The sequence below is a fragment of the Pristiophorus japonicus genome, chromosome 1 (genome assembly GCF_044704955.1).
Source record: "Pristiophorus japonicus isolate sPriJap1 chromosome 1, sPriJap1.hap1, whole genome shotgun sequence".
NCBI lineage: Eukaryota > Metazoa > Chordata > Chondrichthyes > Pristiophoridae > Pristiophorus > Pristiophorus japonicus.
The window spans coordinates 170,153,257-170,178,663 of NC_091977.1; the positions used below are offsets into that span (position 1 = coordinate 170,153,257).

Below are 25,407 nucleotides of genomic sequence, written 5' to 3' on the forward strand. Positions count from 1 at the left end.
GACAGTCCCGAGGTGGGAACATGCTCCGAACCAGAAGCAAGATGTTGCTGCTGGCTCTCGTGTGGTTGGCAATGGAGGTGCGGCACCTTGGGGTGCAGTGCCGCGCTCCGCGACCACTCGGAGCCCTCTGCCACCAGTGTTCCTGGCTACCAGCTCCAGGGCCTCCTCTATCCCTTCCATGTTATATCTTATTTGTTGGACAAAAACTTGGTGCCAACTATGTTCTTGGTGCTTCATAGGCTGTTTGCTGCTAGTGAATCTCCCTCGTGCCTCCCACAACAGCCAGACAAGCACACACCACAGCCATACATGCTTTCAGTGCCTCTGAGCTCCCTCTCTATATGTCTCCTCTTCTGCGCATGTCATGATGACCCTTGACCTCCTGAATCGCGGGAATCGAGCGTTGCCATGCCGTTGCTAAGGACGGCAACACCTTACGGCAGAAGGTCAAAAAAATTTAACGCTAATGCCCATTTCATATCGCTCGCGGTCACGGCCATTTTCAAAAATGGAGACTAGGTGCTTTGAGAATGGGCAATAAGCCGGCGATCTGAAAACCTTTTTTTACCGCCCACACCAGAAATATCGCCCATTTTTGAGCAATAAGCACAAAATTGGAGGTTCTAGCCAATAAAACCCAGGCTCTGTCTAACTTTTCAGATGAACCTAAAAAATCCCATGGCACTCTTTGAAAAAGAAGTGGGGTGTTCGCCCTAGTATCCTGACAAATATTTATCCCTCAACCAAGATCACTAAAACAGATTATCTGGTCATTTATCTCATTGCTGTTTGTGGGATCTTGCTGTGCACAAATTGGCTGCTGCGTTTCTTACATTACAACAGTGACGACATTTCAAAAGTACTTTATTGACTATAAAATACTTGGGATGTCCTTAGCTCATGAAAGGCAGCATATAAATGCAAATCCTTTCTTTCTTTCCTTCTTTATATAAAACTTTAAATGTAGAAAAACATCTAAAGGCACTTCACAGAAGTATAATCAGACAAATATCAATTAGGCTTCTGTGAAGTGCCTTAGAACATTAGCTGAGCCAAAGAAGCAGATATTGGGAAGGGTGACCAAAAGCTTGGTCAAAGCAGTACATTTTAAGGAGAGTCTTAAAGGAGAGAAAGACTGGATCAACTGGGCTTGTATTCACTGGAGTTCAGAAGAATGAGAGGGGACCTCATGGAAACGTTTAAAATTCTGACGGGGTTAGATAGGTTAGATGCAGGAAGAATGTTCCCAATGTTGGGGAAGCCCAGAACCAGGGGTCACAGTCTAAGGATAAGGGGGAAGCCATTTAGGACCGAGATGAGGAGGAATTTCTTCACCCAGAGAGTGGTGAACCTGTGGAATTCTCTACCACAGAAAGTTGTTGAGGCCAATTCACTAAATATATTCAAAAAGGAGTTAGATGAAGTCTTTACTACTAGGGGAATCAAGGGGTATGGTGAGAAAGCAGGAATGGGGTACTGAAGTTGCATGTTCAGCCATGAACTCATTGAATGGCGGTGCAGGCTAGAAGGGCCGAATGGCCTACTCCTGCACCTATTTTCTATGTTTCTATGTTTCTATGAGGAATGTGGAGAGGTTTAGAATGGGAATTCCAGAACGCAGAGGGCTGAAGGCAGAGCTGCCAATGGCTGGACAAAGTGAATGGGGGGATGCACATGTAGTGTATGAAATGATACAATGAACTCCGTACTGTGAGTCAGTGACTAGGTATAACCTGGTCAGTCTTTAATAGCTTCCAGAAGTGAAGATACAAAGGTGAAGTTCAGGTTATATACCGGGCCCAGCACGAGTGTACCTATGACCCTAGGACCTCCGACAGTAATGTCCCCTGGTGGTGGGCAGACCTTATGTACATACATTACATCATTTCCCCCCCCCCCCCCCAGTTCTTGGCACAAGACCATATTACAAGTTCAGACGATCTGGAGCCCTTCGCTTCCTGGTTGAGCGTCTCAGTACAATCCCAGTGCTTTCCGAGTCTCTCACGACTTGGGGCTGAGCGTTGACCACAGTGGATTCTTCTGATGGCTGGACGTGAGTTGGTTGGTCGTCTAAGCTCGCGGTGTCTTCTTCCAACTGTTCCGGTTCGTCAGTGTGTCTTAGCTTGATTTGATCAATGTGTTTCCTGCATATCTGCCCATTCTTGAGCTTAACCATATACACCCGGTTACCCTCCTTATCCGTAACATTGTCCAGGAACCACTTGGGCCCTTGACGATGGTTAAGTACTTACACTGGGTCATCTACAGATATGTCGCGTGACACTGCGGCGCGGTCGTGATACCACTGCTGGCGTTGACGTCGGGTTTTGACATGATCATTAAGGTCAGGATGGACTAGAGAGAGCCTGGTTTTGAGACCTTGCTTCATCAATAGTTCCGCAAGCGGGACCCCGGTGAGCGTGTGTGGCCTTGTCCTGTAACTCAACATTATGCGTGACAAGCGTGTCTGCAAGGAACTGTGAGTTATGCGTTTCGGGCTCTGCTTAATGGTTTGAACTGTCCACTCCGCTTGACCATTCGACGCGGGTTTGAACGGGGCTGACCTCACGTGTTTTATGCTGTTGCGTTTCATGAACTCTTGAAACTCCAGGCTCATGAAACATGGTCCGTTGTCGCTGACAACGATGTCTGGCAGACCATGTATGGCAAACATGGCACTCAGGTTCTCAATGGTGGCAGTGGAAGTGATGGATGACACATTCTATCCATTTGGAGTATGCATCCATCACTACAAAAAACATTTTACCGAGGAAGGGGCCCGCAAAGTCGATATGGATTCTAGACTACGGTTTGCATGGCCATGACCACAGACTGAGTGGAGCTTCCTTTGAGGCATTGCTTAACTGGGGCAAGTGCTGCACTGATGCACGCATGACTCTTAAGTCCAAGTCAATGCCAGGCCGCCAAACATGGGACCTGGCGATGGCCTTCATCATGACAATACCGGGATGCATACTATGTAACTCCCGTACAAATCTCGTCCTGCCTTTCTTGGGCATTATAACACGATTACCCCACAGTAAACAGTCGGACTGAATGGAATGCTCATCTTTGCGACGGCTGTAGTCTTTGGTTTCATCACCCATTTCCTTGGGTATGGTCGACCAGTCCCCGTTAAGAACACAACGTTTTACAACTGATAGGGTCGGATCCTGGCTGGTCCAGGTCTTAACTTGTTGAGCAGTGACAGGCGAACCTTCACTCTCAAAGGCATCCATGACCATGAGTAGCTCTGCGGGCATTGGCGTTTCCACCTCCGGTGTGGGCAACGGTAACCGGCTCAATGCATCAGCGCAGTTGTCGGTGCCTAGTCTATGGCGAATGACATAATCATAGGCAGATAATGTCAGCTCCCACCTCTGGATGTGGGACGATGCATTGGTATTGATACCTTTATGTTCTGAGAACAACAATATAAGCGGTTTGTGATCCGTTTCCAGCTTGAAGCAAAGCCCAAACAGGTACTTTATTTTCTCGAGCCAACTCCTGCCGAATAACGATGGGCCGTTGCCTGGGATAATCCATAATGGTAGATCATGAACCGCTTCCTCATACGACACTCTTACTGCTGCACTACCAATCACTGGTATGAGCTCTTTGGTGTAGGTACACAACTTCGCATTTATCGGACACAGCTTGGGTCTCTCTGCCTTGGTCTCCCACAGCTTTTCAAAATTCCTCTGGCTCATTATCGATTGACTCCCACCTGTGTCTAATTCCATGCATACCGGCACGCCATTTAATTTTACCTCCATCATTATCGGTTAGCTCTTTGTTAGGAACGCACATACGCTATACACTTCCTCCTCGGAGCTCTCAAATGCCTTGGGCTGCATCGCCAGGTCCACACTGAATTGATCATTCACGTGGTGTGTCGCAGCTCGCTTGCTCTGCTGCGGACATGTCCGCTGAAGATGCCCTGTTTTCGCACACCCTCTGCATACGTACTGCCTGAAGCGGCACTATGGGGTCGGTGATTGCCCCCGCAACGGCAACACGTTGAGCTCGGATTTGCGCCCTGAGCGGCTCCCATTCTCGCATACGCAGTCGAGTAGGCCCTCGATGGCGGACTTTGAGCGGCTCCCGTTCTTGAATAAGCAGTCGAGTAGGCCTTCGATGGCGAACTTTGAGCGGCTCCCATTCTCGCATACGCAGTCGAGTAGGCCCTCGATGGCGGACTTTGAGCGGCTCCCGTTCTTGAATACGCAGTCGAGTAGGCCTTCGATGGCGAACTTTGAGCTGCTCCCGGTCTTGCAGATGCAGTTGAATAGGCCCTGCCATGTGCAGCTCTGCCAGCCATCGATACAATTTTGTGCACAGTACTTGCCGTGGAGTTCCTGTTTTGTCGCGATATCTGCTTCATGCTTTTTTGCGTGGACATGCAAGCCTGGGCGATGGTGATGACCTTGCTGAGGTCTGGCATCTCCGCAGCCAGCAGCTTACTTAAGATCACCTCGTGGTTGATTCCAATCACGAACAAGTCACGCAGCATGTCTTCCAACGCAGGCCTTGAGCAGCTCTCGACCTATGTCGACGTTGGCCTGTGACAGACGCACCATGTCCTGGTACATGCCTATCTGTCATGCAGCAACCGACCTTTTCTGCACCAACCTCTGTCGCTGCGGCAAAGGTGCTGAAGCACTGGGGGCGCCTTGCTGCGCACTGCTTGGGCCCACAGAATCACAGGAGCCATGGGGGGAATCCCCTGAATACAGACTCGATGGTGGAAGATGTTCCAGCTGGTCCACATGGAGCTGGTGTATCCTCCTCCGTCTCCACCGCCACCTCCACTGGCTCCAGGATCAGCGGCTCTTCATCTTCCTCTTCATCATCTCTGGCAGTGGTGAAGTCGGGAGAGGGCTGGTTGATGTCAGAGGTGGAGGCAGTGGGTCTGTGGCCTGGTCTCTCTGTGTTGGTGTGGTCTGAATCGTCCGAGTCTGGAAGTACAAAACAACATTTAAAATGATTGGCACCAGAGGAAGGGTCAGGGTTACATGAATACATCGTACAGTGACTTATCGCAGTCTTACTTAAATGTCCACCACTGCTGCAGTACTGCATTACATATCGCAGACAGACAATACATATATGCATTGTGTTTCATGAGGCCAACATTACAGTGCAATAAACTTACATTACATCACATCAGGCCAACATTACAGTTACAGTTACATTACATGACATGAGAGGATCACAACACAGACTGGATTGTATTCAACTTACCATCCTGTGTGAGTGGGTCAGCTCCAATGCCAGTGGTGGCACAGTTGTTATCCCCAACCAGGGACAGGGTACAGATCTCGATTTCAATCAGAGGCTCTTGGGTTGTGGGTCCTCCCCGCTTATGCCACTGATCGGCTGCTATTGCAGATGTCTTCTTCTGCAGAAAGTAAAGTAAATGAAAGTAAAAATCTTCAAGGGTCACACATACACACATATTAAAAAAACACTGTGTTGATCCTCTTGTCATTGCCTGAAAGCACAAATACATTGGCGTAACCTTAAGATAAATAACATCATCCATGTGACACTGTTCCTATATTTACATGGTACATGGCACATGGGGGGTGCATAAATAAAATCATTACTTACTCTTGCTACCCTCACCAGGTTGTTCCACCTCTTATGGCTCCTTTCCTCGGTGCATACCATGGTACTTGTGAAGGACACAGCCTCCCCGAACTCGTCTCATATCCTGTTGTACTCCTTTGTGGGGGGGGGGGGGGCTTTCCACGACCACCCTTCGTTAGCTCGGAGTACCTCTCTGTAATATTTTCGAGAAGAGCAGGTAACTCCGTCTCGTTGAATGCGGGCGCCCTCAACCTCCCATCCTTCTCAATGTTCCTGCGCTTGGATTTTATTTTTAACATTTCCATAATATTTCTGTTGTTATGATTTTTGTTTTGTAAAATATGTTTTCTTATTCTTCAAACTGTAGAATTATTAGTTATGAATATTTTTTAACTCTGCAATGTGTTTTTAAAGCAACTGACCGTCTACTAGCTTACTGCTCCTTTTCACTCTCGCTCCCTCCTCTTCAACTCACTGCACATGTGCAGGTGACCCCTGACCCCCGAAATCATGGGTAAAACGCTTCTGTGAAAACAATGGGGGGAAAAAAATCGTGCATGCGCAGTTCAGTGCCGCTCCGTCCATCGAAGAGAAAGTCGATCTGGATCGACTACTAGGTTACATACTGCCCGCTGCAGATTGCTGACATACCGCCTACATAACACCGAAAAAAAAATCAACCAATTTTGTCCTCTTCGGTCTCGGCGGTATGCCGGCGGTTTGAAACGACGCACCTCCGGCATACCGCTGAGAAATGGGCGGACCTTACGCATTGACCAATTTCGGGTCCATAGAATAATGAGTTTTGTACCTTGGAGTACTCTTGGCACAGTCCCAGCAGAAAATCTTTGGCTGATGCAAAACTAAACAAGAATACTGCCTTTTGCTCTCGCTTTACTGAAGGGCTGGACTATTTTACTCAGTGTTTGACCTGGCAGGAGTAAGCTTAACAAATGAGAACCTTTCAAATTATTGCCACATCAGTGACAGATTGAATAATGTACATGATATTTGGACAGAAAGTATGGAATTATTTGCCATAAGATGGGTATGTCACAGTGGAAGGGGAAGAGAGAGGGGCCTGGGATCATAAAGGACATACGATGCTTAATGTGGTTACTATCCCACGTGGTGGCTATACCACAGCAGAATCACCAATATGCATATGGTGGTGGAACAGTGCATAAGTTAAGCTTGATCTAGGGAAACTGACTCAAGTATGAGCAGGAAGACCTGCAGAGACAGTCAACTGTGTGACGTGCACTTTCAGTGGCAATGAAGATCAGCACTGCCCTTAACTTTAATGCCACAGGGTCCCACAGTGGACAACTGGGGAGTCAGCCATGTTGTTTACCTTTTGAACAGCTGACTTTTTTTTGTGCAGAAAAAATGACTGCCTGCAAGAAGTAATGAAAATTAACAAATTCAATTCAAATAAAAAAGGAAAAAATTACAAATGCTGAAAATCTGAAATAAAAACAGAAAATGCTGGATATGCTGAGCAGGTCAGCACCCTCTGTAAAGAGAAAAGATAAGCTAACATTCTAGAGTTAATGTTTCAGGTGTATACTCTTTGTTGAGTTAACATTTCGGATATTTAACATTTCAGGTGTCTACCTTTCATCAGGTTAACATTTCAGATGCGTACCCTTCATTTGCCTAACATTTTGGGTGTATAACTTTCATCAGAATTCTTTCATCAGAACACACACAATATTAACCTGTTTTTCTGATTACAAAATTCTCATTTTCTTCACATGCAGTCAGTGGCTTATGGTTAGGGGTCCACCACTTATTTCACTCTGTGCTCTTCAATTGTATGCCAGATCTGCCTTGGGGATTTAGACCATGAAAATTACTTTCTGCAGTACATTCTCTCTCATATCATGGCGTGAATAATGTAATTTGCATAACCTTGCTGCTGTCCCATCTCCTTACTGTCTATATTCTTGTTAACATTTCTGTATGTCAGTATGGATTTAGATATTACATATCTTTAATATTTACCACATTTCACAATGTTCATATATGTCCCATGCTGTTATTTGACATCAATATTCTTGCAGTACCTTTATGCTTTTCCTTAATTCATGTACTTTTCTTCTCACTACCGTCCAGGTCCTTCGAGCTTCTAGTCAGTGACACTGCATTAACCATCTTTGTGATGTACTTCAACACCCAACTCCCCCTCTGCTCAGACCCATCCGCTTCCACCAGATATGTATCCTCAGTTCACCAATGCAAAGTCCACAAAACTTGCGGCATCTGGACACTTGAAACAAGTGCTTCTCTGGTGCATTTGTGCAATTCATAGCTGGATTAACAAACTTCCCAACATTTATACAGATTAAGTGACACATTTGCCATTTGAGAGTTTTAAAAGATTATGCCCAGTACCAAAGGCCAAACACATTTACCCTTTGAGCCTTTGGGGCAATCCTTTAATTTATTTCTATTAAAATAAACTGCAGTTCAGCTTCCACTTAGGGAGGTAAATTTAAGCCACTGGTCCTGCTCCACTGAAGCTGCTGAAAACGGATGAAAACAGCAAGAAGTTCACTGTTGTTATCCCCTCACCCTCCATATGCAGTCAAATAAGCAGCTACATTCTCTGATACAAAAGCAAAACACTGCGGATGCTGGAAATTTGAAATAAAAACAGAAAATGTTTGAAATACTCAGCAGGTCAGGCAGCATCTGTGGAGAGAGAAACAGAGTTAACGTTTCAGATCGATAACCAGTTCTGACGAAAGGTCATTGACATGAAACATTAACTCTGTTTCTCTCTCCACAGATGCTGTCTGACTTGCATATTTCCAATATTTTCTGTTTTTATTTTAGCAACATTCTCTGTCAGTGCCAGGTTCATAAAAATATCTTCTTGGTGTCAGGGGGCTTCTAGCAGCTGTGACACCATACCCCAGTACCCATCAGTAGTTTCAAGAGAGAAGAGAACATTGGGGTTATTAAAAAATACATTCAAAAATAGTACTTTGACCAGTTGTATTTATGCTATATCAGGAGGGAAATAGATTTGGAATTAGATTGTCCAGTATGGCTTAAGGACAAATTTGTACCAATATGTTTTGATCAAGTTTCTATTACATTGAAGCCCCTTATACTTCATAAAATTTAGCCTCCAGGGATTAAGCTAATTGTATATTTTGAATTATGTCAGTGAGCAGTGTCACATTTTATTTTAGATGTTTCTTGTCTGATAACACCGTGACCTTGTATATACAAGAAGACATGTTAACTTTCATTCGGAATATGTGAAGCAATTAGTGACTTTTTTCCCTGATTGTTATGCAGCTCATTATGCACATCTTACGCTGCCAATAACCATGACATCTAAATTGGAAGTGTACAGTACGTGTCCTTAATTTAAGATCTATTGTTTGTGTCTTTAAATGAAAGTATATCATAAGCCAATAGTACTATATCAACATGGGCTATTGAGATTTTTTAGTCTGCTGGCAATCACTTCTTTCTACATATTATTTCCTAATCCATGTACTATCTTTTAAGTGACACTGACTACCTGTGCCTAAGTGAAAGATAAACAATTAGATGGAGAGGGATCAAAGCACAACAGTTTTTAGGCTTGGCCCATTCCCCAAATGTATCACCAACTTCCAGAATGTTGCCATATTTAAAAATTATGACATTGATATTAGGCATTGAGTGTTTTTTCTCCTATAATGATTGAATTTATGTAGCATTGATTGTGTCAGAATATTTTATGGCCTAGATTTGTAAACACCAAGCAATTTCCTAATTACTCTGTATATTAATTATTTATTTTTAGGCTCTAACAGAATTATTTTATTTCATCCTGTCTTTATTCACAGCATATTACTCATATTCAAATCTGGAATCAGTTTACATGGTTTGAATGAAAGTCAGAGGGAATTTTGAAAATTTGATTGTTAATGTCCAACTTCATCCAAAGTAGTCAAAATTGGAAGATATCTGACTAATTTGGAATGGCCTTTATAGACTATCCCTGTCTGAACACTGACCTAAAGAATGTTTTTGCTTAGATTAGGAATTCCTTGATTTATGAATTCATCTTTAAAGCAATTCCTTGATCAATACATATCTAAACTTTTTTCCCCACCTCATTCTTTCTAGTCTGACCCTTCTTGTTTTTCTTTCTTCTCCCTCTTATACAACATTTTGGCCAGCAATTTCCTTGGAGCGACTCCCACTCTGCTGCGTAAATGGGGTTTTCCCCACACTTCCGGTGAAACTATGGTGGCAGAGCGGGAGTCGCTTCAAGGAAATTCCCCACCTTTGTCTTTCACCTTTAACTTTTTTTGTGTTTGGAATATAAGAAAAAGTCATGCGGGAAGGGTGGGGGGGACATTTTAACCCATCCTGGCAAGCAGCTAATGTTCCCACATTAAATCAGATACCAGCCTCAATGATGCATGCAAATCGTGGTCCTATGATATCATTAGGACCCAGATGGTATTTCGATGGCCTACTGAGCCTGCTGTAGGCGCCTTGTTGAGTAAAATTTAGCTGGGAAGAAAAGAAGGTCCTCTAAGATAAGGCAAAACCTTTCCTGAGTGGAGGCATGAGTAGCAGGAGGGCTCCTATGGGTCCCATAAGGAAAGTCTGGGCTTCTGCTGCCCTGGACTTTCCTCCTCATAGCCACTCGTGAAACAACCTCGACGCTGCTGCCCTCCCCCGCCCCCGACCATGGCTTACCTGAGTGCTGGTGGGTTGCCTTGGGGCTTCACAATTTGGGTCTGTCCAAAGCCAGTCAGTTGCCCTTTTCTGCCATTTTGGCTGCCCCCTCTGCCAGAATATGCAGGCCCCCTTTAGACTTTGCATCCCTCAGTGTTTTAGACATTTCTCCCCTCATTTTTTTTATTGCAGTTACTGATAAAATTTCCACCTGTATCTGTAAAGAATTTTCAGATTGTGGTACATCTTATTGGTTCCATTTCATGAATGGATTCCCTTATTGTATGCCAGCAGGATTTTGTATTGTCATGATGGTTGGTTGGAATTTTTCCTTCAAGAGTGTTCAAAACTGTTATGTATGCAACCCTATGTAACCAGCATTCTACCACCATCAAAGGGTGTACCTGTTGGAGTCCCAAGGGATCCCAGGATCACTTGGGAGCACTGTATATAAGCAGGCCTCCCTTGCTGTACCAGTACTCTGGAGTTAGAATAAAGACACTAAGGTCACACTTACGTCGACAGTACTCAGTCACATTGCTTTATTCAAGACATAACAACTGGCGACAAGATAACGAACCATGCAGAGAATGCAGAGAACTGTTGGTACCCTGGAGAAATTCTCAGAAGGGAACGATTGGGAGGCCTTCGTGGAGAGACTCAGCCAATACTTCGTGGCCAACGAGCTGGAAGGGAGTGTGAACGTTGCCAAACGAAGGGCGATACTCCTCATCGTCTGCGGGGCAACAACCTAAGGCCTCATGAAGAATCTTCTTGCTCTAGTGAAACCAACAACCAAATCATATGAAGAACTGTGTACGCTGGTCCGGGAGCACCTAAATCCTAAGGAGAGTGTTCTGATGGCAAGGTATCGATTTTACATGTGTCAACGGTCTGAAGGCCAGGAAGTGGCGAGCTACGTTGCCGAACTAAGGCGCCTTGCAGGACATTACAAATTTGATGGATTCCTGGAGCAAATGCTAAAAGACTTTTTTGTGCTTGGCATTGGCCATGAGGTTATCCTTCGCAAACTATTGACTGTTGAAACACCAAACCTAAGCAAAGCCATAACGATACCCCGGGCATTTATGTCCACCAGCAATAACACCAAACAAATTTTGCAGCATAAAGATGTTTTGGCAAGTACTGTACACAAAAGAACTTTGTTTTCAGGCAGGAAGCATATGCCAGAACGTATACGCCTGCAGCTGAATGACAACAGATGACTCAGAGTCCGCCATCAAGCGTTAATGCGAGGCAATTAACACATTGTTGGCGCAGCGGAGGTGATCATCGAGCCCATCAATGCCGCTTCAAACACTATGCGTGCAAAGGCTGTGGAACAATGGGATACCTCCAGTGAATGTGCAGACGAGCTGCAAACCTTGCAAACCACCATGTTGCAGAGGAAGACCGATCCATGGCGGATCAAACTGAACTAGAGACTCAAACCGAGGAGGCAGAAGTGTACGGGGTATACACCTTCACCACGGAATGTCCACCGATCATGTTAAAATTTGAACTGAACGAAATTCCAGTATCCATGGAATTGGACACGAGTCAGTCCATCATAAGCATAAAGGCCTTCGGCAGGCTGTGGAGCAACAAGGCACACAGGCTCAAGCTGAAACCTATTCATACCAAGCTGAGAATTAAAGTGCTGATCCCTGTATTTGGTAGCGCAGCAGTAAACGACTCCTATGATGGAGCAGTGCACGAACTCCCACTATGGATTGTACCAGGAGATGGCCCCACACTGTTTGGCACAAGCTGGCTGGGAAAAATCCACTGGAAATGGGACGACATCCGAGTGCTTTTGTCCATCGACGATGCCTCATGTGCCCAGGTTCTGAGCAAGTTTCCGTCATTGTTTGAACCAGGCATCGGAAGTTTCTCGGGAGCAAAGGTGCAGATCCACTTGATTCCCGGTACACGACCCATCCACCACAAGGCACGGACGGTGCCATACATGATGCGAGAGAAAGTGGAGATCGAGCTGGACAGGCTGCAATGAGAGGGCATCATCGCGCTGGTGGAGTTCAATGAGTGGGCCAGTCCAATTGTTCCGGTTCTCAAGGGCGATGGCACGGTCAGAATTTGTGGGGACTATAAAGTAACGATTAATCGTTTTTCATTGCAGGACCAGTAGCTGCTACCCAAGGCAGACGACCTATTTGCCACCCTGGCAGGAGGAAAGATGTTCACCAAGTTGGACCTGACCTCGGCCTACATGACGCAGGAGCTGGCGGAATCTTCTAAAGGCCTCACCGGCATCACCACAGGTCTGTTCATCTACAATAGATGCCCGTTTGGGATTCAATCGGCCGCGGCTATTTTTCAAAGGAACATGGAGAGTCTGTTGAAGTCGGTTCCGCGCACCGTGGTTTTCCAGGACAACATATTGATCACAGGTCGAACACTTGCAGAACCTAGAAGAGGTTCTAAGTCGGCTAGATCGTGTGGAACTCAGGTTAAAATGTTCGAAGTGTGTTTTCCTGGCACCAGAGGTCGAGTTCTTAGGGAGAAGAATCACGGCAGACGGCATCAGACCCACTGACGCCAAGACGGAGGCCATCAAGAATGCGCCGAGAGCACAGAACGTGACGGAGCTGCGGTCGTTCCTCGGACTCCTCAATTATTTTGGTAATTTCCTACCCGGGTAAGCACCTTGCTAGAACCTCTACGTGTGTTGCTACGCAAGGGAGATGACTTGGTATGGGGGAAATCACAAGAGACTGCTTTTGAGAAAGCCTGAAATTTGTTATGGTCCAACAAACTGCTTGTTCTGTATGATCCTTGTAAACGTTTAGTGCTAGCTTGTGATGCGTCTTCGTACGGGGTCGGTTGTGTGTTACAACAAGCAAACGAATCGGGAACATTGCAACTGGTCGCTTATGCGTCCAGGAACTTGTCCAAGGCCGAAAGGGCCTACAGCATGCGTTTACGGGGTAAAAAAAATGCATCAGTATCTGTTTGGGCTTAAGTTCGAGTTAGAAACTGACCATAAGCCGCTCATATCGCTATTCTCAGAGAGAAAGGTATCAATATCAATGCCTCTGCTCGCATCCAAAGATGGGCTCTCAAGCTGTCTGCATACAACTATGTAATTCGCCACAGACCAGGCACAGAGAACTGTGCTGACGCCTTCAGTCGGCTACCATTGCCCACCACCGGGCAATGGTAGCCAACCCACCAGATCAGGACCTGGACCAGCCAGGATCCTTTACTGTCCCATGTAAAAAAACTGTGTCCTCCATGGGAGCTGGTCCAGCGTCCCAGTGGGGATGCATGAAGAGATCAAGCCGTTACAGCGGGGTAAAGACGAAATGACCACACAGGCGGACTTTCTTTTGTGGGGTAATCACGTAGTTTTGCCCAAGAAAGGCAGGGAAACATTCATTCGCGACCTACACAGTACCCACCTAGGCATAGCAATGATGAAAGCTATAGCCAGAGCCCATGTGTGGTGGCCCGGCATTGACTCGGATTTGGAGTCATGTGTGCGCCAATGCAACACTTGCTCTCAACTGAGCAATGCACCCAAGGAGGCACCGCTAAGTTTGTGGTCATGGCCCTCCAACCGTGGTCTAGGATCCATTTTGACTTCATTGGCCCGTTTCTAGGCAAAATGTTCTTAGTTGTTGTGGATGCTTATTCAAAATGGATTAAGTGTGTAATAATGTCTGTAAGCACATCCACTGCCACCTTCGAAAACTTATGAGCCATGTTTGCCACGCACGGCCTTCCTGATGTCCTTGTCAGCGACAATGGGCCGTGCTTCACCAGTGCAGAATTCAAGGAATTCATGACCCGCAACGGGATCAAGCACGTCACATCTGCCCCGTTCAAGCCCGCATCCAACGGCCAGGCAGAACGGGCAGTCCAAACCATTAAGCAAAGCTTGAAACGCGTGTCGGAAGGCTCCCCGTAGACCCAACTGTCCCGAGTCCTGCTCAGCTACCACACCAGACCCCACTCGCTCACCGGGGTTTCCCCAGCCGAGCTGCTCATGAAAACGGCGCTCAAAACAAGGCTCTCTCTTGTCCACCCTGATCTCCATGATCACATCGAGGGCAGGCGGCATTAACAAAGCATGTACCATGATCGCGCAAATTTGTCACACGATATTGAAGTCAGTGACCTTGTATTTGTACTCAACTATGGACATGGTCCCAAATGGCTTGCTGGCACTGTCATAGCCAAAGAAGGGAGTAGGGTGTTTCAGATCAAACTCGCAAATGGACTGACTTGCAGAAAGCATTTAGACTAAACCAAACTGCAATTCACAGACAGCCACGAGCAACCTGAAGAGGACACCACCAACTTCAACCCTCCGACACACACACAAGTAGCAACCGACATCACAGTTGACCATGAAGCTGAACTCATCATCCCCAGCAGCCCAGCAAAGCCAGCTGTGCAGCAGCCCAGCGAAGAACCAACCAACTCACCTGCACTTGCATTTGTACCAAGACGATCGACTAGGAAGCGGAAAGCCCCAGATCGTCTCACCCTGTAAATAAGTGTACTATTGACTTTGGGAGGGAGTGATGTTATGTATGCAACCCTATGTAACCAGCATTCTACCACCACCAGAGGGCATATCTGTTGGAGTCCCAAGGGATCCCAGCATCCCTTGGGAGCACTGTATATAAGCAGGCCTCCCATGCTCTAGAGTTAGAATAAAGAGACTAAGGTCACACTTACTCACGTCTATAGTACTCAGTCACATTGCTTTATTCAAGACATAGCAAAAACTACTAAAACCAATTTCTCTCCACCAATTTGAAGATAACCCACTTTATCTTACTTTTGTTATTTGCTTCTTTGTGTCAAATGCTGGGTAAGAAATACTAGCTCTCACTTTTATTGGTCTGTTGCTTTTTCCAGCTCCTCCAGAAAAACTACTATCGTGTGCGGCGATGCATCATGGTACTCGTAAACGCTGGCCGCTTCATTAACAGCTGCTTTGAATGGGAATCACCACAGAGGAGTCTCACTGCCTTCCTGGTACGTATAATAGGTAGGATTAACACAGCCACATTGCTGGATCTTAATGCACTCAATGAAATGCATGGTCATGCTCACTGATTAAAACACAGTCTGACTTGTACAGAAAAGGGTTTAACAACACTTACAAATTAAATGCAGTAAATTAATGTATTTATATTAGGCTTACTTAGGAACACTTCGATATTGTAGTAAGTATATGAAGAAATAATCTTCACCGTGTGGTCCAAGAATGAGTTTACATAAGGGTAAAAATCATGGATGTTGTTTGAAAAGGGAAAGAGTGAGGGAATACTTTTAGTTTAAAGTGTTTTGTCATCCATAGACCAATCTCTTACCTAGCAGGAAATATCTTAAATTCAGTAAGTCATTTTTACTCCCATGAAGGCTGGTTGTTCTCAGTTGTAATGGGGGCGGGAGGGGTGGCGCACGCCACAGTGTGCATGAGCCCTGAAGTGAGCAGCGCACTCGGACATAACTGAGAGAGCGAAGTCCAGCCGATTTTAACAGCCGCGCCTCATTTCCATAAATTTTCTCTGACTTCTACACGAACCTGACCAGATCTACTACCTGGTCGGTGGGCGGGAGCATTGATTCGAAAGCAAGAAGCCACAGCTGATGACCAATAGGACGGTCCCCAGCAATCAGGTAAGTGAAAATGGGAAGGGGAGCTCTGGATGTGATTGGGGGAAGAGGCCTGCCCGGGGCAAAGGAATTCACAGGCTCCCTTGTGAGACCCAGAAGAGCACTCGTTACTGCTCCATACTGACAAGGAATTCTAAAATAACATTTTAAAACTTGCCTGCCTGGGCCTCTTTTGATCCACGACCAACCATCCGGAATGTTTGGCCTGATGGGGATGCCGTCACTGCTCCCCTGATCAGGCCTCGAAATAAAATTGCAAATCCACTCCTGATCATGTCTGCATATTACTGTGGGGTGTCCTGTTCAAAAGAGTGGGTTAAAATCGGGCACGGTGGGAAAGCAGAGAGATCAGAGGAGGGTAATTCATTGCCCTCATTTTAATTGCCCCCTACCAGGCAGTGGGGGATGAGGAGGGTGGGGAGGTGGTATAGGGTAGGGTGGGTGGTAGGGGAGGTGGTTAACATCGGGACCATTATTTCAGATGTTGACTTGTATAATCTACTTGATCAAATGGATATTTTTCAAAAGTCTAAAGAGTGTTGGCATGCTACTTTGACCAGCCCAATTCTATCCTCACCCAGTGTCTATACATGCACACTTTCCAGCAGGGGTCACTCGATACCGATCAGGCCCGGGAACACTTGCCTGAATTTTCTCTCATGAACCAAGGGGTGATGAGGTCAAATGTAGCCACTTCATCGTCATAGGCAGTCCCTCGGAATCGAGGACTTGCTTCCACTCTTAAAATGAGTCCTTAGGTGGCTGAACAGTCCAATACGAGAACCACAGTCCCTGTCACAGGTGGGACAGACAGTCATTGAGGGTAAGGGAGGGTGGGACTGGTTTGCTGCACGCTCTTTCCACTGCCTGCGCTTGATTTCTGCATGCTCTCGGCGATGAGACTCGAGGTGCTCAGCGCCCTCCCGGATGCACTTTCTTCACTTAAAGCGGTCTTTGGCCAGGGACTCCCAGGTGTCAGTGGGGATGTTGCACTTTATCAGGGAGGCTTTGAGGGTGTCCTTGAAACATTTCCTCTGCCTATCTTTGGTTCGTTTGCCATGAAGGAGTTCCGAGTAGAACGCTTGCTTTGGGAGTCTCTTGTGTGGCATGCGAACGATGTTGCCTGCCCAGCGGAGCTGATCAAGTGTGGTCAGTGCTTCAATGCTGGGGATGTTGGCCTGGTCACGGACGCTAATGTTGGTGTGTCTGTCCTCCCAGGGGATTTGTAGGATCTTGCGGAGGCATCGTTGGTGGTATTTCTCCAGCGACTTGAGGTGTCTACTGTACATGGTTCATGTCTCTGAGCGATACAGATTGGGGGGTATTACTACAGCCCTGTAGACCATGAGCTTGGTGGCAGTTTTGAGGGCCTGGTCTTCAAACACTCTTTTCCTCAGGTGGCCGAAGGCTGGATGCGGTGTTGAAACTTGTCGTCAATGTCTGCTCTTGTTGATAAGAGGTATGGGAAATGGTCCACGTTGTCCAGGGCCGTGCCGTGGATCTTGATGACTGGGGGCAGTGCTGTGTGGCAAGGACAGGCTCGTGGAAGACCTTTGTCTTACGGATGTTTAGCGTAAGGCCCATGCTTTCATACGCCTCAGTAAATACGTCGACTATGTCCTGGAGTTCAGCTTCTGTATGTGCGCAGATGCAGGCGTCGTCCGCGTACTGTAGCTCGACAACAGAGGTTAGAGTGGTCTTGGACCTGGCCTGGAGATGGCGCAGGTTGAACAGGTTCCCACTGGTTCTGTAGTTTAGTTCCACTTCAGCGGGGAGCTTGTTGACTGTGAGGTGGAACATGGCGGCGAGGAAGATTGAGAAGAGGGTTGGGGAAATGATGCATCACTGTTTGACCCCGGTCCGGACGTGGATTGGGTCTGTAATGCATCCGTTGGTAAGGATCACGGCCTGCATGTCGTCGTGGAGCAAGTGGAGGATGGTGACGAACTTTTGGGGGCATCCGAAATGGAGGAGGACGCTCCATAGACCCTCACGGTTGACAGTATCAAAGGCCTTTGTAAGGTCGAAGAAGGCCATGTATAAGGGCTGGCGCTGTTCCCTGCATTTTTCCTGCAGTTGTCGCGCTGCAAAAATCATGTCTGTTGTGCCCCGTAGGGGACGAAATCCGCACTGCGACTCCGGGAGGAGCTCCTCGGCCACGGAGAGAAGACAGTTGAGGAGGGCTCTAGCGGCAACTTTCCCAGTGGCTGATAGCAGGGAGATTCCACTGTAGTTGCTGCAGTTGGACTTGTCCCCTTTTTTAAAGATGGTCTCGATCACTGCATCTCTGAGATCTCCCAGCATGCTCTCCTCCCTCCGAATGAGAGAGATGAGGTCATGTATTCGTGCCAGTACTGCCTCTCCGCCATACTTCAGTGCCTCAGCAGGGATTCCATCCGCTCCCGTAGCCTTGTTGCCACAATGTAGCCACTTACTGTCATGTATGTAGGCACCTTTAGTAATGACTCCAAGAAGCAGGGTATGATACTTAAACTGTGTAGACCTGCAGTGCTTTATTTGCAGCTCCCGAGTGAGGACAACAAGCTGTGAGCTCCTTTTTATACTGGGTTACTTGCAGTGTGCAGGTAACCCTTAGGTCTCCAGCAGCAGCACCCTCTGGTGTACGAGTAAGGTGTGTACAGTATAAGGGTACATTCAGTTTTGCATAACAGTGTTACAGACATCACACAATAAACAAGCATGCATACACAACAACATTTCCCCCTAAGCATTTTTCATATCCTTATTGTCATGACCAGGTGAGGTGATCAGTGGTGGGAAATGGGAGGTTGTGGTGAGGGTTGTGTGGTTGCCAGGTGTGACCCCTGTGCTTGAGGCTGGTCTCCCTCACACACAAACCAAGTGGGATCCCTCGGTGGGGTGGAGTAGCCACAGCAGCAGTGGGTGGTGTGTATACTCTGTGATGTGGGTAGTTGTGGGGTGGTGGGCAGGGCCACAAGACTGGGTGGGCTCCTTGTCCACAAATTGGGATGAGGGTCAGGTTATCCTAGGGTTTGCCAGGAAAGCTGGAGGGTATTGGCCTCATGCTCCTGTGTTGGCCTTGGTGGCCAGGGGCTGTAGGGCTGGTCTGATGCAGGTTGCCATTGGTGGTGGCTGGACTGCCCATTGACCACTGTCCCTGTCGTGGGTCTGCTCCCACTGAGTGTGTGCAAGGGGCATCATATTCGTTCCAAAGGTCCAGGCTACATGGTCAGGTAGCCTGCTGGACCTGGGGATCTCCCACAGGAGGATTCCATTGTCCTTTGGCAGTGTCCTACCGGTATACATGACACCTTGGCTCTGATCACACATAGTCGAGCCTACATTATACATTCTATCATTTGCATCACTTTTGGGTGTCCTGGTTTCAACAGATATGGTTGCATTAGGCATTTCACATTCTCTATCATTATTGTTAAGCATAATAAACTTGTTCTTAACCTTATTGACACCTGTATTCAGCTCATCAGTCACATTAATTAAACCAGCATCACAATTCATGGTTTCATTGCATACATTTTCATATTTGCACCCTTTAATATTAAAGTCCTTGTACTCAAATAGTTGAAACTTCCCCTTTAAATTTCTTTGGCTACCGGTCTCCTTTAAGGGAGCCTTCAAATCCGATTGGCCGCTCGCTGTCACGTGATGCTCTTCCAACGCTGCCCCTCGTGGTATGGCCGTGGCCATTTTGATTTTAGGTTCTGATCCTCGTGGTGCTGCAGCCATCTTCTGGCTCTCCTGCAGGTAGGCTGTGGTGTTCTTTTCTTTCACAGGTTCGACCCTGGATTTCGGGAATCCATTTCTTCCGCCGATGTTCACCTCTTGGAGTGCTGCCTCGGCCCAGAAAGTGAAGTTTTGATCCTTGGTCCTGGAGATTTCGCTGTGGTGCTGTGGAGTCGTCGCAGTGCCGTCGGGCTGGACAGTGAAACCTCCGGATGCAGCGAAGGATCCATGTTCGAGGGCGATTGCCGGAGCCTGGAGGTCTGGGAGCAGCTTCGCTTGGACAGGATGCCATTGTGGTCGATTGGCGGGATTCATCCAAAGCTCTTCAAAGGTCGCTTGGCTCATCGCAGACTGGCTCGTCCCTGTGTCGCCCTCCATAGAAACTGGGACCCCGTCGACATCTACTTGCATCGCCCACGGAGAACTTTCGGTGGAACAGGTATGAGTTCCATACTCTTCTCCCAGGGGTTGAGCAACTTCACCTTCATCTGTGTCGGAGCCCCAGTGATCAGCCAACTCATCAGAGACGCGGTGAGTACAGCTTTTTCTGCACATTCTTTGAAGGTACCTTTTCTCTTTAAATGCATAGTCTTTGTAGCGGCACTGGTAGGCCCTGTGGTTTCCTCAACAGCGCCAGCACGGGGCCATCCAGTTTGCCCCATGTGGCAGACTCAGGGTTGCGGGACTCGGAGCAGGGTTTCTGCCCTTAGAAGTATCCATGCGGTGCACTGCTCTCATCGGTTTCGAGTCCCTTAGTACTTCATTTACATGGTCGGCAAAGTCGCACGGTGCAGCCAGTCTCCTTAAGTGTCCCAATCTTTCTACAAAAGCGTCCCAATCTTCCCCATCGGTAAATTGCTGAAAGATGCTGAGATTCAACATGCTGAGCATGTGTTTCATGACCTCGTATTCTCGTTGCCAGTTGTTGTGTATGTAGGCACCTTTAGTAATGACTCCACAAGGCAGGGTCCTTTACTTGTAGCTCCCGAGTGGGGACAACAAGCTGTGAGCACCCCCTGGTGTACGGGTAAGGTGTGCACAGTGTAAGGGTACATTCAGTGTTGCATAACAGTGTTACAGACATCACACAGTAAACAGGCATGCATACACAACACTTACCACCACCCTGACTGGGATCAACTAACTCGGCACGGACGTAGGAATCAAACTTGGACTCTTCTAGTTTGTTTGGCTTAGTTCTGCACTGAGCTCGGTCATGGAGAGAAGTACTGAAACAGTACTTTGTAAACTTATGGCGTAAAATATAATTTTAGCAAGGTAAGAATGTGTGATACTCATGTGCATTAGGAACTGAGAGTTTTCCTTTCTTACGAACACACAAGCATATTTTAAAAAGCCAAAAAATACCAACAGTCCATGATCAATGCTCACCCTTTTCATTCGAAGGTGCAAAGTCTTTTTAAAAGCCTTTGTTATATCTCACCTCAGCCTTCTCTGCTTTAGTGGAAATCACCCCATTGTCACAATATTCTCCTCATTATCATAGTTTCTAGTCCCTGGTATTCTCCTGGTGAATCTACACTGTATGGTCTCTTTAGCTTTAATGCTGCTTTTATAATGGAATGCAAAAACTGCATGCAATACTGTAACTGCAGTTTAGCCCTGGCCTTGTACAAATTTATCATTATCTCTTTGCACTTGTACTCTATGCTCATGTTTATAAAACCTAAAATGTTACTAATCTTTTTTAGGGCTTTATTTAACCAGACTTCCAATAAAGGCTGCGCAATTCGGCATCTTAGCGAAGGAATTTAAGGCCAGTTTTGACAAAAAAAATGGCGACCACATCCATTGCGCCGATTTTTGGCGTGGGCCATGACAGACACCAATTTACGCTTGTTGGTAGCGCAGCCGTTGCCTGTGTGTGGCGGAAGAATGCAGATGAGGCATTTGCTATTTTGGATGTCGCCACTCCAGTGTATGCCCTCGCCTAAGTACGCACGGCTGAACATGTGTTCAGCTGCATGACTTACCCCCCACTACCGCTATTTAAGGGACACATCCAACTTTGAGATAAGTTGCTTTTTCCTTTAGTACTGGTTCCTGTACAGTTTATTTGAGTAGTGGCTTGGTGTAAGATATCTTGGATATGAAGCAGAATAATGCATTAGCTTTGGTCAGTTTATCAACTGGCTCCAGTTAGACCAATGAATGGGAACACATTGGATAGTTTATGCCATCCAGACCTGCGAAAATGAATCGAGTCTCCACTGTAAACTCCCAGGGTTAAATCATTCTGGTGGGCGACATTCAACCCTATGGATCTTGCTGCTACATTGATTCAATTTGTGCACATGGACACAGGCTTTCATGTATGCTGGACTGTGAAGCTCTTCCAGCAACAGCACAATATAGTGGAACAACTCCAGATAAACAGTACACACAGGGCTTGTTATATTAAAGATACAGTATAAAATAGGATCAATAATGAGTGAGTAAACCGTCCAACGACAATTAATTCTGTAAAACAGAGCTCTGCAATACACTTGAAATGTGTGACATCAAGCTGAAAAGAAAATCTGTATGAAACTGATTTTAGAATCAACTTAATTGTGTGAAGCACATTGAACCAGTTCAACATGACAAGTGATACAAAATTCTTTATTTACATGTCTTGATAAATAAAAATATAAGTTCTGTGTAAAGATATGAGAATACAAGATTCTGGTAAAAAAAGAATCAATCTCAGGCTTCAGGTGATGTTGATAAATCACATATGCTTGGCTTTTGATCCATCTGAACCCATGTAATACCAAATTGTAACACACTTCAGTCTGTATAACAACCTACGGCTAATGGCACGGCACTCCCGATCCCCGGTGGTCCATGGAGGCCCGGTTCTTACCTGCAGCTTGGGCCCTACCCTTTAATGAAGGGGAGTGCCCTTCCTACGCAGCAGCGCTACATGGCCAAGTGCGTTGCACTGCGTCCCGCTCCCGACCCTGTTGTGTATACAATAACTGTTAGACTGAGTACTGTTTAACTCCAAGAGGTATGACCTTGGCTCTGCCTTATTAAGGCCCAAAGTGACTAATATACAAAATGGCTGGTCTATTATACTTGGGCTGCACACACCTGCTGTACCTGCATGTCTATCTTTAATGACTGATGTACCATGACACCCAGGTCTCATTGCACCTCCCCTTTTACTAATCTCTCACCATTCAGATAATAATCTGCCTTCCTGTTTTTGCCACCAAAGTGGATAACCACACACTTATCCACTTTATACTGCATCTGCCATGCATTTGCCTATTCACCTAACCTGTCCCCCTGCAGCCTCCTAGCATTGTCCTTGCAGCTTGCACTGCCACCCAGTTTAGTGTTATCTGCAAACTTGGAGATATTACATTCAATTCCTTCATCTAAATCATTAATGTATATTGTAAATAGCTGGGGTCCCAGCACTGAACCCTGCGGCACCCCACTAGTCACTGCCTGCCATTCTGAAATAGACCAGTTTATTCCTACTCTTTGCTTCCTGTCTGTCAACCAGTTCTCTATCCACATCAATAGGTTACCCCCAATACCATGTGCCTTAATTTTGCACACCAATCTCTTGTGTGGGACCTTGTCAAAAGCTTTTTGAAAGTCCAAATACACCACATCCACTGGTTCTCCCTTGTTCACTCTACTAGTTGCATCCTCAAAACATTCTAGAGGATTTGTCAAGCATGATTTCACTTTCATAAATCCATGCTGACTTGGACCGATCCTGTCACCGTTTTCCAAATGCGCTGCTATTACACCTTTAATAATTGATTCCAGCATTTTCCCCACTACTGATGTCAGGCTAACCGGTCTATAATTCCCTGTTTTCTCTCTCCCTCCTTTTTTAAAAAGTGGTATTACATTAGCTACCCTCCAATCCACAGGAACTGAACCAGAGTCCATGGAATGTTGGAAAATGACCATCAATGCATCTACTCTTTCTAGGGCCACTTCCTTAAGTACTCTAGGATGCAGACTATTAGGCCCCCAGGGATTTATCGGCCTTTAGTCCCTTTAGTTTCCCTAACACCATTTCCTGACTAATAAGGATTTCCCTCAGTTCCCCCTTCTCGCTAGACCCTCGGTCCCCTAGTATTTTCGGGAGGTTATTCGTGTCTTCCTTAGTGAAGACAGAACCAAAGTATTTGTTCAATTGGTCTGCCATTTCCTTTTTCCCCATTATGAATTCACCTGATTCTGACTGCAAGGGACCTACATTAGATTTCACTAATCTTTTTCTCTTCACATATCTATAGAAGCTTTTGCAGTCAGTTTTTATGTTCCCTGCAAGCTGGAATTTAGAAGAATGAGGGAATCGCATAGAAACATATACAATTCTGATGGGATTGGACAGGTTAGATGCAGGAAGAATGTTCCCGATATTGGGTAAGTCCAGAACCAGGGTCACAGTCTAAGGATAAGGGGTAAGTTATTTAGGACCGAGATGAGGAGAAACTTCTTCACTCAGAGAATTGTGAATCTGTGGAATTCTCTACCACAGAAAGTTGTTGAGGCCAGTTCATTAGATATATTCAAAAGGGAGTTAGATGTGGCCCTTACGGCTAAAGGGATCAAGGGGTATGGAGAGAAAGCAGGAATGGGGTACTGAAGTTGCATGATCAGCCATGATCATATTGAACTTTAATCTACATATTGATTGGGCTAACCAAACTGGTAGCAATATGGTGGTGGAGGATTTCCTGGAGTGTATAAGGGACGGTTTTCCAGAACATTATGTCGAGGAACCAACGAGAGAGCAGGCCATCCTAGACTGTGTCTTGTGTAACGATAGAGGATTAATTAACAATCTGGTCATGCGGGGCCCCTTGGGGACGAGTGATCATAATATGGTAGAATTCTTCATTGAGATGGAGAGTGACACAGTTAATTCAGAGATTAGGGTCCTGAACTTAAAGAAAGCAAACTTGGCTAGGATAGACTGGAGAATGATACTTAAAGAAAGCAAATGGCATGCTGGCCTTCATAGCGAGAGGATTTGAGTACAGGAGCAGGGAGGTCTTACTGCAGTTGTACAGGGCCTTGGTGAGACCACACCTTGAGTATTGTGTGCAGTTTTGGTCTCCTAATCTGAGGAAGGACATTCTTGCTATTGAGGGAGTGCAGTGAAGGTTCACCAGACTGATTCCCGGGATGGCAGGACTGACATATGAAGAAAGACTGGATCAACTAGGCTTATATTCACTGGAATTTAGAAGAATGAGGGAATCGCATAGAAACATATACAATTCTGATGGGATTGGACAGGTTAGATGCAGGAAGAATGTTCCCGATATTGGGTAAGTCCAAAACCAGGGTCACAGTCTAAGGATAAGGGGTAAGTTATTTAGGACCGAGATGAGGAGAAACTTCTTCACTCAGAGAATTGTGAATCTGTGGAATTCTCTACCACAGAAAGTTGTTGAGGCCAGTTCATTAGATATATTCAAAAGGGAGTTAGATGTGGCCCTTACAGCTAAAGGGATCAAGGGGTATGGAGAGAAAGCAGGGATGGGGTACTGAAGTTGCATGATCAGCCATGATCATATTGAACGGTGGTGCAGGCTCAAAGGGCTGAATGGCCTACTCCTGCACCTATTTTCTATGTTTCTATGTTAACACAGTCTTTTACAAATTGAGACGGTCCGGTGTGTTACATTCCCAGGTTGACCGTCTCAGTTCAACTCCAGCCTTGGGTGCGTGTTAAGACTTGGGTTGTGACTGGTGGCT

General features: G+C 46.2%; 1 protein-coding gene across 5 annotated transcripts in view; it reads left to right on the forward strand.

Moving 5' to 3' along the window:
* mctp1a (multiple C2 domains, transmembrane 1a) overlaps positions 1–25,407 on the forward strand; it is a 979,537-nt gene that overhangs the window by 659,099 nt on the left and 295,031 nt on the right. For 4 of the 5 annotated variants that reach the window (XM_070884895.1, XM_070884861.1, XM_070884876.1 and 1 more), the window contains one exon: positions 15,178–15,297. In XM_070884895.1, coding sequence (XP_070740996.1) covers positions 15,178–15,297 — 120 coding nt within the window. The remainder of the gene's footprint in view (positions 1–15,177; positions 15,298–25,407) is intronic. The other variant, XM_070884869.1, reaches the window with a different exon arrangement.